This window comes from Balaenoptera ricei, chromosome 9 (assembly GCF_028023285.1).
Source record: "Balaenoptera ricei isolate mBalRic1 chromosome 9, mBalRic1.hap2, whole genome shotgun sequence".
Classification (NCBI taxonomy): Eukaryota; Metazoa; Chordata; class Mammalia; order Artiodactyla; family Balaenopteridae; genus Balaenoptera; species Balaenoptera ricei.
Window position 1 is genome coordinate 55,345,945 of NC_082647.1, and position 14,972 is coordinate 55,360,916.

The 14,972-nt window shown below is 40.1% G+C and overlaps 1 protein-coding gene across 1 annotated transcript in view; it reads left to right on the top strand.

The window, feature by feature from the left end:
- Positions 1-6,271: 6,271 nt before the first annotated feature.
- Positions 6,272-14,972, top strand: part of PTTG1IP2 (PTTG1IP family member 2) — a 92,195-nt gene continuing 83,494 nt past the window's right edge. Inside the window, exons 1-2 of the mRNA XM_059932523.1 lie at positions 6,272-6,419; positions 11,170-11,216. Coding sequence (XP_059788506.1) covers positions 6,272-6,419; positions 11,170-11,216 — 195 coding nt within the window. The remainder of the gene's footprint in view (positions 6,420-11,169; positions 11,217-14,972) is intronic.

Genomic DNA, 14,972 nt, shown 5'->3' on the forward strand with positions numbered 1-14,972 from the left:
GCAAGTGATGAGTACCGTTGCGTGTTTGTCTTAAACGTCATATCGGACATCGTTTACGGCTCAGTGGTCCGCAGGTAAAATGGCCTGAACAAAAGAACATCGGTCACCAAAACGTAATTTCTCTATGTGTTTGGGGGAAAGGGGCATAGACAGCAGCTGTAACAGTACTCACTAATTAATCTGTAGTATCCTGGGGACTTTTCATCTGCTTGCCTTCAACAGGCTGTTTAGTTATTAAAGTTCAGCTGTTAGACAACATCCAAATGCTATAAATTTTGACTTTAGTGTTTCTATTGGAGATAAACTCAATTCACTTCCATTAATAACCTACATGGGAAAAGAATATGAAAAAAGAATGGCTATATGTATAACTGAATCACTTTGCTGTACACCTGAAACTAACACAATATTGTAAATCAACTATACTCCAATATAAAATAAAAAATTAAACTAAACAAATAAAAAATAAAAGTGTGGACTTTCAAAGCCAAAAGCAAAGATAAGTGAGCTGGTCTTATTTTTTTTTAAATATTGCAAATTTAATTTTTAAAAGCCAAATTGTGGTGGAAAATCTCTTAGATTCTGCTATTTGAATTTGTTTCTCATGTACACTTATAGCCAGCAGTCAGGAAAAATTATCCTGTTTGTGTTTTTTTTTTTTAATTCCTAGTATATAGCCATTACTGATTTTTTTTTATAAATTTATAAATTTACAAATTTTTATAAATTTAAATGGGACCTAATGAAACTTCAAAGCTTTTGCACAGCAAAGGAAAACATAAACAAATTAAAAAGACAACCCTCAGAATGGGAGAAAATATTTGCAAACAAAGCAACGGACAAAGGATTAATCTCCAAAATATATAAACAGCTCATGCAGCTCAATATTAAAAAAACAAACAACCCAATCCAAAAATGGGCAGAAGACCTAAATAGACATTTCTCCAAAGAAGACATACAGATGGCCAAGAAGCACATGAAAAGCTGCTCAACATCACTAATTATTAGAGAAATGCAAATCAAAACTACAATGAGGTATCACCTCACACCAGTTAGAGAATGGGCATCATCAGAAAATCTACAAGCAACAAATCCTGGAGAGGGTGTGGAGAAAAGGGAACCCTCTTGCACTGTTGGTGGGAATGTAAATTGATACAGCCACTATGGAGAACAGTATGGAGGTTCCTTAAAAAACTAAAAATAGAATTACCATATGATCCAGCAATCCCACTACCGGGCATATACCCAGAGAAAACCATAATTCAAAAAGACACATGCACCCCAATGTTCATTGCAGCACTATTTCCAATAGCCAGGTCATGGAAGCAACCTGAATGCCCATCGATAGACGAATGGATAAAGAAGATGTGGTACATATATACAATGGAATATTACTCAGCCATAAAAAGGAACGAAATTGGGTCATTTGTTGAGACGTGGATGGATCTACAGACTGTCATACAGAGTGAAGTAAGTCAGAAAGAGAAAAACAAATATCCTATATTAACGCATATATGTGGAACCTAGAAAAATGGTACAGATGAACCAGTTTGCAGGGCAGAAATGGAGACACAGATGTAGAGAACAAACGTATGGACACCAAGCGGGGAAAGTGGGAGGGGGGTGGGGGTGGTGGTGTGCTGAATTGGGAGATTGGGATTGACATGTATACACTGATGTGTATAAAATTGATGACTAATAAGAACCTGCTGTATAAAAAAATAAAATAAAATGCAAAAATTAAAAATTAAAAAAAAAATAAATAAATTTATTTATTTTTGGCTGCATTGGGTCTTTGTTGCTGCATGAGGGCTTTCTCTAGTTGTGGCGAGCAGGGGCTACTCTTCGTTGCAGTGCATGGGCTTCTCATTGCAGTGGCTTCTCTTGTTGTGGAGCACAGGCTCTAGGCGCACGGGCTTCAGTAGTTGTGGCACACAGGCTCAGTAGTTGTGGCTCACAGACTCTAGAGCACAGGCTCAGTAGTTGTGGTGCATGGGCTTAGTTGCTCCGCGGCATGTGGGATCTTCCCGGACCAGGGCTCGAACCTGTGTCCCTTGCATTGGCAGGCGGATTCTTAACCACTGCACCACCAGGGAAGCCCCTGTTTGTGTTATTGATGTCTTTATTATACTTAGGAGCCAGATGGAATTCACTGGGCATTAAGAGATAACATAAAATAGGGTACGTTTGCCCTTTTTTCCCCAGCAAAATTTTAAGCCATGGGGACAGACAATAAGTATTCACTCATTTATTTATGAGTTCCTTCTATAATGGAGGACTTAACACCATGAATGAGACACGTAAGAACTCAACCTTGGTTTAGTATAGGGAGCCAAACACATAAAATGAGTATCCATAATACAAGGTGATTTTATATACAAGTACATATTTGTGTATAAATGTATATCAGAGGAGACGGCTATTTATTTTGTGAAGGAAAGGTATGGATTATTCACCAGCCAACCTTCCAAATCCGTTCTCCACCCTTCTCTGCCCTGCCCTGACCTCTACAGTTTGCATTACCTTGGTTTCTTTACCTCTTTGACTTTGGGAACCTAGATAGTAGGAGAAAAGAGAGGTCAGGGTATTTATTCTCACTGCTCAGCCAAACTGTATTTTCTCTACCTTATGGCCACAGCTCCTGTCAGGTAGCCTCTCTTCAGTTCTCTCTGGATTTCAGCCTCTCTGGTAATAGCTTCCCTTTGATGTCCCAGGGTGCTCCACCATCCTTTATTTGTTTTTGTTACTTCTTCATTGAATTCCCTTCAATTAGCCTTCCTGGGCCCTTGATTGAGACAGAAAGAAATACGGAAGGTCAAGAAAGATAATATAGACGTTCCTTTACCTTCAAATGTTCAATGTATACACTTTGATAGATATGAGCAAAGCTATTCTCCAGACTATAAACATGTCATTTCTGTTGCCACCAACAGATGGCATCAGCAGTCATGTCAGTCCTTTAGGGCTGTGCATTGTTCTCGAGTGTGTTGGCTCTTGTGATACTGTGATTTATAATAAGAAATATATATTTGGTCTTCATCCCCTTTCTGGCACAGAGCTCCTAAAACCCTTGGAATTTCCTACAGCCATTATTTTGTGATAAGTTTTAATGGAGTATAATCTATAAAAATACTCACTATGCTGTATCCCTGAAACTAACATACTATTGGAAATCAGCTGTACTTCAGTCAATCCCTTGAAGTTTCCTAAGTGAGGACAGTGATAAAGGTGTCTTGTTATGTTGATGAGGTGACTTTTGGAGCCCCCATCTAAGGATGGGGGCTGATTGCCAGTCATCCCCCCGCCCAGAAGAGAGAGGCTGGAGGTTGAATCAATTGCCCGTGGCCGGTGATTTAATCAAGCACACCTATGTAACGAAGCCTCCATAAAAACGAAAAAGGACTAGGTTTGAAGAGCTTCCCAGTTGGTGAACACAAGGAAATGCGGGGAGAGTGGCGCTCCTGGAGAGCATGTGGAAGCTCCTCACCCTTTCCCCATACCTTGCCCTATGCATCTCTCCCATCTGGCTGCTCCTGAGTTGTGTCCCTTTATAATAAACTGGTGATTTTGTAAGTAAAGTGTTCCTCTGCATTCTGTGAGCCACTCTAGCAAATTAATTGAACCTGAGGAGGAGGTTGTCGGAACCTCGAATTTATAGCCGGTTGGTCAGTAACTCAGGTGATAATGTGGACTTTCAGCTGGTGTCTGAAGTGTGTCAGGGGTGAGGGTGCAGTCTTGTGGGACTAAACCCTTACCCTGTAGAAGCTAATGCTACCTCTGGGTAGACAGCATCAGAATTTAGTTGAATTGAGGGACACCCAGCTGTTGTCCAGAGCGTTGTTGTGTGGGGAGTCTCCCACCAACACATGTTGAAATTAGTGACCAAAACCTAAAAGAGTTGGGTTTTTTTTTTTTTACTCTTTTTTAAATGTTTTACAAACATTAACTCTCCACCCGATAAACACAAAAGCAGTGAAAGTACTGAAAAAACTATTTTAATAGGCACACATTTGCTTTTGATAAAGGCAAGAATGATGATGATTTGGAAAAAATGCAAAGTAGAGAGAAAACAACAAAGTTTGCATGTGCACAAGGAATGAATTTTTTTGACAGGAATAATTCTGAAGGACAAAGAGTGAATCTTGTGATGAGGGAAAAGTGCTATGCCTGACTGTTAGGGACTGAATGTGTCCCCCCGAATTCATGTGTTGAAGCCCTAATCCTAATGTGACTGTATTTGGAGACAGGGCCTTTGAGGGGGTAATTTAGGCTAAATGAGGTCGTAAGGGTGGGGCACTAATCCAGTAGGACTGGCGTTCTTACTGGAAGAGGAAGAGACACCAGGTGTGTGCACACATAGAGGAAAGGCCATATGAGGACACAGTATGAAGGTGGCCGTGTACAAGCCGAGGAGAGGGGCCTCAAGAGAGACAAACCCTGCCGGCACCTTGAGCTTGGACTTCCAGCTTCCAGAAATGTGAGAAATTAACTGTTGTTTAGGCCACCAGTCTAGTATTTTGTTATGGTAGACCGAGCTTTATACACGGGATTTGTAGATTTACATATTCCCTTTCCTCATTGCAGATATTTACATCAGCGCCAGGAAGGAGAACAGGGGCTTTTCTTAAGAACGATTATCACAAATCTGTTATCACCATTTTTCCTTCCTATGAGGAGTCTTTTTTTTTTTTATTTATTTTTGGCTGCGTTGGGTCTTCGTTGCTGTGTGCGGGCTCTTCTCTGGTTGTAGCGAGCAGGGGCTACTCTTCGTCGCGGTGTGTGGGCTTCTCATTGCGGTGGCTTCTCTTGTTGCGGAGCATGGGCTCTAGGCGCGCAGGCTTCAGTAGTTGTGGCGCACGGGCTTCGGTAGTTGTGGCTCACGGGCTCTAGAGCGCAGGCTCAGTAGTTGTGGTGCACGGGCTTAGTTACTCCGTGGCATGTGGGATCTTCCCAGACCAGGGCTTGAACCTGTGTCCCCTGCGTTGGCAGGCGGATTCTTAACCACCAGGGAAGTCCCCCTATGAGGAGTCTTGATATGTTGCTGTTGAGGAATGCTCAAAGAGACAGAAAACGTAACTCAAACTGGCTTAAGCAAAAGGGGAATTATTGCCTTAGATGATAGAAGAATTTGATTCCAGGGACAGTCTGATACAGTGTCCAAAAGGATAAGCAGGAACATGTTTCTTCTTCTGAAATGACTATTGTTTTTCTTTTTGTCCTTTTCTTGTCAGTTTATAAGAGCACTTTTCATATTATAGCTCTGTCTGTCCTCTGCATTACAAAGAGGCAAGGAAAAGGCAGCCTGGCACTCTGTACATCTTCCCCTTCACCATCTTTATTGTCAGTACTGGATCCATAGTCCTCAGGGTGCAGTCTAGATCAATATGTCAAGGGTGCCGTGGGACAACTCCATCATTCAGCCTTAAAAAACAAACCAAGGTATAGATCCCGGACAAGGACAAACCTCTATGCCCTGTTCCTCCCTACCATACGCCCTCCACAATGAGGCAGCATTGCTCAAATTTCAGTCATTCTGGAACCACCTGCACAATTTTGCCTTACCCTTTAAATTATGCTACTATTTATATTTCTGAAACCTGACATTTTTACATAGATTTACTTTAAAAGAAAAGCATATATTGTTGCCATTATATCATTATAACTACTAGTTATATTTTTCCCCATACACATTAAAAATAAATTCATAACTATGAAAATAAAAGATACTCATCTGCATACCACTTAAAATACACCGTACTTTGGGAAGCTACATTAGAGCATGCCACAGGGCCACATACTAGTCAAAGACAAGATCAAGGATTGAGAGAGTTGTGAGTTTCAGGACCTCATCACTTATCAATCGCACAATAACTCCCATGGGGCGTGGTGGATGGTAGGTTCCCTTACATCTGAGGAAAGCGGCACAGAAAGCTGCTGCTGCTTTCCAGCTATTGAATGGTGGAAATTAGAATCCAGGCCTTCTTCAAAAGCAACGGCCAAGCAGGGAAAACCTGTGGGCTTTGGAGGGAAATAGACCTCCATCCAGACCAGTGGACAAACTAGACCAGGGTTGCATTACAAACATTCCGCGTTCTGGCCGGAACATTAGGGGTACTAAAATTCTGCGAATTATGCTGGGGTCCAGGGCTCGGAAGGGGCTGGGATTGGGACAGGTCACAGTCCGTGAGTGGGTCCACGGGTCCAGCTCGGTACCTGGTGCCCACCGCGGTCCCACTGGCCGGCAACCGGAGGAACCCAGGGCCGAGGAGCCATGTGCCGGCCGCAGTCGTGGAGCCAAATCCTCCTGCCAGTATTCTTCTCCCTCTTTCTCGTCCAACTGTTTATCAGCTTCTCAGAGAATAGTTTTTCCCAAGTCTCCAGACACAAGAACAAGCACAGACCAAAATCTATGGATGACGGTAAGCCGTCCTGAGCCCAGAGGCTGCTGTCCCAGGCGTGCCACCGCCGTTGTTTTTCCTACTGGTTGTGCCACGCTGGCAGGCTGAGATTTTCAGCTCTAAAGTTGCCTTTTGGTGTTGGCAGGAAGACATTTTTTAAGGATCTTAATGTTTTTGGTGAAATCCAGTTAAATTGGACTCAAATTCATTTGCTTTATCTGAAGTGTGAAAAGTGGATTAAAACAGTTTTAAATGTGGAAAGCATGTTCCCCACGCCCGCATTTTGCATGACCTATAGTGCAAAGCTTTGTGCTGTGAATAAGGTGTTGGGTTTTGTTCTAATCAGACCCCACTCAATGGCCATAGCTAGTCTTTCTTAGTGTTGTACGGTCTTAGTTAATAAAGTACTTAATTTGGGTCTTATCTTAAGAAATAATTACTTGGTTTGGAGACTTCCTTTGGCTCCCCTCCCCAACTGAAGAAATTCTGAAACATTAAAAGTTGTACTGAGTTAAATTCATGAAGCTGGAGATAAGGTTTTCGGTATCCTAAACTGGAATTGTATAGATAGAATAAGGACAGGATTTGAACTACTTGGAAAATGCCCTGTAAAGCCAAGACTGCCATTTTTATGAAGACTATAAGACAGAATAATTACCGCTTTCTGGTTTTCAGAGTCAAAAAGATAGTATCTGTGAGTGTCTTCCTTCCTAAAACCAAACCCAAAGCGCTTAGCTTTGCACTGAAATGAGACTCTCCTTTGAGAGGGTGGAGGATGGGGAGAGGCTGAATCAAAAGATCTGGCTTGTTTCCTTTGGTTTCATCTTTCCCATACATTTTTCTCTCATTTAACCTCTCAATCATTCCCATACATACTTCAAGAGGAACAATGTTCTCATACCATCCCTGCCATGTTCTTCCCAGGAAAAGTGCCTAAAAACATAGGCCAAACATAGAAACAAATCCCTCCCTTTGTTCCCTAACAAATTGGAGTCATACTAGAATTTTTCAAAAAACCTTTTAAAAATGTTGAGGAAGAACAAAAAGGTAGTAAACAAAAATAAATCAAGAATCATGGATAACATAGTCTGGTCTTCTAGCTAGCTTGGTTCTAGGGCTGACGAACCCAGTCAGTGTTTCTGAGGAAACAGCTTCCCTTTGGAAGGGAAAGCCTGGTCAGCCTGTCCTGGGCCTCCCCTGAGTGTTTGCTTCCTAGCCTGGGGTAATTTCTCCTTTGAACTTGCACTCAACCTTCCTATTTTATAAGGATATGGTTTCTTAGACATTATGATTCTTTCACTTCCAAAACTGCGAAAGGGATTCTAACCTTTCACTGAGATCTCCACATACATCCCTGCTGGTGGTCTGAGTGATAGACCTTTCCCACAGGCAACCCACAGGACTTTGTTAATGATCCCACATCAAGTGAGATCTCCTACTAAGCGGGTTGCTTTGATTCCCAGGGCTTTTAACCCTGATGTTTCATTTACATTTGAGAGCTTAGTAAGCAATATCCCAAGAAGTTGTAGTTTGCTCTTGGAACTTTGGGTTAAGAATCTTCTTTTCCAATACCTAATGAATGCATTAAAAAATACTAAAATGTAGAGAAATTCTCTTACTGGGAACAACCAGAAAACAAAGGGGTATGGCCTATAAAACAAGTGGCAAGCTAGGAAAGAAATAGAAGATTCTAGATCAAAATAGAATAGCACAACATGGTAACACTGCAAATGCCACCATCACCCTTTAGAAATGACTGAGTCACTAAATTCCAAGAATTTTGATTAGTACTCCCAGATCTAGAGAGATGCAAATTGAGTGGGTGTCCTATTCTTCACCTGTTCTGAAGATCTACAGAGAAATGGTTTTGGAGGAGAAATAAGAAAAACAGAGAAACTAAACAGTGGATCTGACTCTGATGGAAACACAAGTTCCTGGGCTACAAACTGGATTTAGGGGCAGAACTACCATACAGAAATATTCCCTGTATGGAAATGGGATATATCTCCAATTAGCTAGAGTGAACCCTGGCAGTGGAAAATGATAAAACCTCAGAAGAGAGTGTAGAGCCCAGATATTCTAACAAAGTCTGGCACAGACTCACCTGAGTTCTCTCCCTTTGTCAAATACTGAGAACAACCAAGTGAAGAGAGCATAAAATACAGTAAAACTGTAGTTTGTCAGAAAAAAAATTTCAAGGACAGTGGTAAGGTGGTCAAAATGTCACTTCTACTGTGTCAACACAAATAGAAGGTCTGAACAGAACTATCTAAGCATTAGTAAGATGAAAATAGACAATATAGAACCTGTGCAAACACTGCGTAGCTAACAGAATAAATAATGGAGTATATGCTCCCATGCAGAAAAACAGCTAATCTGTCCTAGAAGAAAACATAACTCAAGGAACAGATGAAAATTTCCCCACAAGTGCTGAGCTAGAGAACCACCAAATGAGAAATAGATTCAGTGAAACATATCTCAAAGTCAAGATATCAGAATGAGATGAAAGGCAGATTTCTCCAAGGAAATGAATTGAAGGCTAAGTAATTTGAACATGAGGCAAGGCTTCCAGGTTTTCTCTTTATTTCTGTAGTACCCATTTGTTTATTTCTGTAATGGTGAACATACCAAGAATATTTGTCATGCGGACTCTACATATACTTATTATATTGGACTCTGGTAGCTGCCTCCTTCCTCTGCCCTCTAGCCTAGCGTGTGCTGATATCTGGGGGGAGGTGGGTCTTCATTGTCTTTCCCCTGGTAGATTTCTCAATCTCTTCTATCACCTGCATACCTGATTCCCAGTACTAAGTTCCCTATGTTATATATAATCAGAGTGATTTCTGTCACTCACAGACCCTTTCTGAGAAAGGTGTACTCATGGATACTATTCAGCAAAATGAATATAAACTAAGGGGAAATGTGGGATTCAAGAAAGAGTAGTAAGCAAAGAAACCAGTAAAACTTTTATAAATGATTGATTACAAGTCAATAGCAATTTAAATACATTAACAGTCTAATAATGATTGATAACCATTTAATAATAATTACAATTCCAGATGATTTCTACCTGGGGAGTGGTGTGGGAAGGGAAAGGAAGAAAGTTAAAGCATATTAGGGTCCTTATATAGGTAGAGAATGTAGATCCTGATTAAGCAATGATAGAAAGTAGAATATAAAATATATCTCTCAAAAATTTTTAAGGAAGTAAATAAAATGTAAGGATGTAATATAGAGAATAGTAATATATGAAATCTTGTTATCTTCCCCCCAAATTTTTCTCTTAGCTGTTCATCAAAAATTTTTAATTCCAGATAAACTTTAGAATCAACTTGTCTGATTCAGTTGTTCTATTTTTTTTTAATTATTAATTAATTCTTTTCAATGCCGATCAAAAAGAAAGTTTTTGTTTTGATATCTGGTATAATATATGTTGATGCCTGGCATCTCTAGGTATTTGAAATTCTGATCCCTCATGGAAGAAGAGAAGAGAAACAAGGATGGAATTTTATGGAATAACAACATTTTAGACATTGATAGAGGGAATGGAACCAGTCAGGAAACTCTAAAAGGAATGGCCAGAGATGTTCCAAGAGAACTAGGAGAGAATGATGCTGCAGAAATTATGAAAATGTAATCAAGAGGAAGGAAGTGACTAGAGAGAAAACAAATACACAAAAAAATTGGGTCTTTAAGAGAGTATAGGAAGAATCTGGTCCTGAGAATGCTGTGGAAATAGCTAATTCCTCTTTCTTCAGGAACAGAGTAAAAGAAGAAAAGAACCTATTGCTTCATGTAGCACATTGTCATGTAGGTCAGCTGTCCCTCATTGGTTCTTCAGTAACAGCAAGAAAGACTGTAAGAAAGATTGCTGGTTAGTTGTACAAATACTCAGTCTAAATCTCTGCGATGTACCCTGATCGAGTCATTCACTGACATGAAGTTCAGGCTAAAGAGAAGGGAATGAGGCCATGAGGGGCAAACAGATTTGGAAAACAATGGAAAGGTCAAGAAAAGTGAAGGTCTGAGTCATGTCAAAAGGCAAGCAAGAGAGGAAAGGAAAGAAGATTCTAGTCAGAGACTAGAATATTGGTATTTAAGATTTCATGGTTGCAGTTATTTGGAATGATGGCAAAATCCAAGTTTAGATCATGGAAATAATTTATTTAAAGTAAGATGAAGCATCAGAGTTTCTCTGGATGGTGGAATTTCAGCTGATTTTTATTTTTTTGTGTATATTTATTTCTTATATTGAACATGTGTCACTTTTATAACTACATAAAGACAATCCTGTTTAAATTTTTGAAAAGTTGGAGACAGAGGCTCCGCACTACCCCTAACCCTCAAGTTCCAATCTGTAAATTGTGGAAGGAGGATTCTGATTGGCCTGACTTGCTCAGATTCCTTCTCCCTGGATCAATGAGTGTGGTGTGGGATTAGCCCAATTTGATTCAGGTACGTAGCTTTAGATGCCTGGTTGGGACCAGGGAGTTAGTGTAGGAGAGGAAAGTTATTTTTTAGAACTTACTTGGCTAATCAAAGTTGGATGATGCTATTTCATATTTTTCTGAGTAACAGGAGAAAGGAAGGAGTTAGGATTTAACTGGTATCAATGAGAAAGTGTCTAGACATATGAAAATAATAAAGGAAAATGCTCAGGGTATGGATACATTTGCCATGAAACAGGAATGACTTAATGAAACACATTTTATATAAAGTTGAGCAATAAATAGGCTTTGTATTTATATTTTTGTACTTAATTTTTTTGCAGCATGTACTGTATGGAAAAATTGTCAATTGTGCACAGAAAATAACAAAGTAAGTTAACTTTTATTTGAGGAAATTGTCTTGGGAATGTTATAAAGTCACACAGTTTACAGTTGTAGTCTAAAAGATATGCCAAACTTTGTTTTACACAATTTTTTAACAGTAGGAATGACTAATGGTGGTTATTAAGAAGTATTCTGCATTTCAAACCGCTCCTTGAGAATCTAGAAATAAAGGAAAAATTTAGTGCAAACATGTACTTGCTTCTAGAAAATTATACTTCAAAAACAAAATAATTTTTTGTTTGAAAAAAATTATACTTCAATTTAAAAAAAAGAAAAGAAAAAACACACTCTTTAGTCTGGTTCAAAACCCATCACATTCTGAGAAAAGTTTACCTTTCCAAATAATTCCACAAAATTTCATGACGACGGATTTCACTCCTGCCACAGTGGAAACCTGTTCTTTATTCTACCATAGCTTCTGTGTCTAAAGCCCTCCCTTCCTGCACAGATTTTACCTTTTCTTCAAAGCTCAGACAAATTCTCCCTATTCTCTGAAAGAAATCTTATCCAATCAACTAGAAGTGAGTACTTTTGCTATGAACTCCTATTACATTTATTATCTGTTCCACTCCTTTTGAAATTCTAATATTCTTCCATTTAGAAACATTTGTTTTTTATAGAGTAGAAATATTGTACCTGCAAGTTAAATTTTCAACCTCTAGAAAACAATGCTTTATATATCAATGTAACCTAACTTCCATTATATCTAGCATTTGCCCATAAATAATTAGTAAATGCTCTTTTTATCCTCTCTATGTCCACTACTTTAAAATCCCTCTTTGCACAATAACACTTATTTAATATTTTTGGCCAGTATAAGTATTAAACCATTTGGTTTATACAATGTTAACGAACGATTAAACATTACTATGTACCTTCCTTTCTGCATTTTTTCATTTTAATAATATTAACCATCATTCTAAAGTCTGTTAGCTGACTTCTCACTTCTCACTCTCTTAAGGGTCTGAGGTTGGCATGGCTTTGTATTTATATGGGTCATCTTCCTTAGCTACAAGAAAAAAATTCATGTAATTTGTCTTAAATTACGAATTACTAATTTAGAGATGTTGAATATATTCTACTGTTCCTCTGGGTAATTTGAAGTTCTTCTCTTTGAAGACTTTTTAGCCTTAGTTAAGGAATTAGTCAGGGACTTTCTTGGCGGTCCATTGGTTAAGACTTCACCTTCCAGTGCAGGGGGTGCAGGTTCGATCCTTGGGTGGGGAGCTAAGATCCCACATGCCTCCAGGCAAAAAAACCATAAAACAGAAGCAATATTGTAACAAATTCAATAAGGACTTTAAAAATGGTCCACGTAAAAAAAAAAAATCTTAAAAAAAAAAAAGGAATTGGTCAAATCTTTTTGAGGTAACTGACAGACACCCAACTCAAACTACTTTATTAAAAAAGAGAATTTATTAACTCACAAAACTGGTAAGCCCAGGGTGGCCTTGACATCATGTACAGCTGAGTCTTAAAGGATGTTATTCCCATTTCCTCTCTCTCTTTTCATCTCCCAGCTCTGCCTCACTCTGGGTATTGACCTCATTTTCTTCTATGGCAAATGAACATTTTCCATATAGCTGGGGAAGAGGCAGGCTCCCAGCAGACCTCTCTCAATGCCTGTATACAATTCCACAGAAGATTCTGATTGACCCTATTTGGGTCTTATGTCCAGTCCAGCACTAGTTACTGGGCCAGAGGGATGGGCTACTCTGAGTGCCATTGCCTGGGTCAGGTGATTCCAGGAGGAGGAAAGTGGTGGAGCACAGCTGACTGATAGCTGCAGACCCACATAAAGGTGGGGAAGAGGTCCGAAAAGGTAAGAGGGTGTGGGTTACCAGAGGAAGAAGGATGGTGACACAATCTGGGCAGATAGAGAGTAAAAAAATAAACTACCTTAGGCTACTGTGTTTCACCCTTTGACCTTTCAGGAAGTACACATTCTGTTTTCTCCATCCCTACATTTAAAAAAATGCTCCTGTTAATTAATGCAACCAACCCTCAAGTAAAATTGTACTTACCCAGAGTCATTGTCAGTTATTGCCCCCCAGCTATAACTTTGGAATGTCAGAGAGATGTACGTGGTGTGCAGACGTTCTGTTGAGTTTCCCTGGCCAAGCAGTGAGTTATTGGTCACCAATCTGGCTGCCCCAGGCTTAACCTGCGAAGGAGCTCCCTTTTCCGTTGTTCTCTGAGCTCCTATCAGAGAGAGGCACAGGGAAGAGTGCCTCTGGGGACTGCACTGCTTTAGGAGCTCATGTGCTGTGAACCTGGTTATCGGGGCCAGGGAATCAGCTTAGCGCTAAGTGACCACAAGCTCCTCTCTGACAGGTTCAGGTTTTTTCTGGCAGTTCATCTCCCTTAAAACCCTGCTAGATGGCATGAACTTGATTCCTAAAAACTCTGAGATCTAATAACCAAGGCCTGAAGTCTCTGGGCTGTAATCCTTGAATGTAGACTTTGACTTTGAAGTTCCAGTCTTTAAGCAGCAGTCTAAGAGGACAGGACCCATTTAGCCAAAATGGCTTCAATCTTAAATTTGCCTTCATTTGACCTTTGATCTTGGTTAACATGAAACAAAAGTTGGCCTGTGATATATCTCTTGCTCTCAGGCAGTGTCTAAGGGGTGACTTTTTACAATGGAATGTATATCCTGCTGGTCTCAGGATATACAGCAAGAAGTGATTGGGAGGGGTCTGGGATCAGTCTTATAGGATTGGTTACCAGCATAGAACCAAATTGATTACATTAGAACCTAAGCTTCCCTGTTTACTAGGTATGTGACCTTGTGTGAGTCATTTGACTGCTCTGTGCCTTATTATCCTCCTCTATAAAGTGGATATAACAGTACCTAGCTTACAGGGTTGTCATGAGGATGAAATGAGTTAATATATATAAAGGGCTCAGAATGGTGCCTGTCACATGGTAGGCCCTATGTAAGTGACAGCCATTTTTACCACTCTGTCCTCATTTTTTTTTACTCTTCCAGATTCTAGTTTTATCTTCCGTGGTGGTTGCCACCATTGTACCTTGCTTTTGCTTACTTCAGCAAGAGACTTAGAATTCAATTTTCCTACTTCCACATGATCATCTGGCCACCAGTGAGCAAAAAGGGGAAAGGGGGTAAAGCAAGGCTGGTTTACAGTACCACCAGGCCCACATGTAACAGAAGAGGAATCCCCAGAGGAAAGTGTGAATGCTGCAGACAAGGGGAATGGGAAAGAGTGTTAGAAAGAGAGAGGGGAAAAAACAAACAAACAACAACAACGAAAAACACCCTATCTTCTGAAGTCATTATTACTACTTTGTGAAATAATGTCTTAGATTTAGTTCTCTAACTACAGAGCCTGAGAAAGGGATTCAGGTACATGTGATTTCTTGAGTGACTGCTGTTCAGCAAAATTCTATGAAGGAGTAAGGAACTCAGAGAAACTAAGGGACAAGAGCCAAGCAAAGATGTGATCTCAGCTAAAGCCTACACTTGGCCTGAACCATGGGCAGCCCTGGGGCAAAAAGTTACATAGCAGAGTTGTGCCTGCCTTGAGGCAAGGATGTCCATTGTTTGGAACCCCATATACCAGTCAACTCCTGACAGAGGTGGAAGTAACCTCATAGGCAAGATGGTCCCTATCCACGAGGACAATGCAAGAAGAATGGCAGCTTGAGCCGTTGGCAGTCAACACTCATTGCAGCTAGGTTTGTGTGCATGGGCCTGGTAAAGTGGATCTGGTAAAGTGGC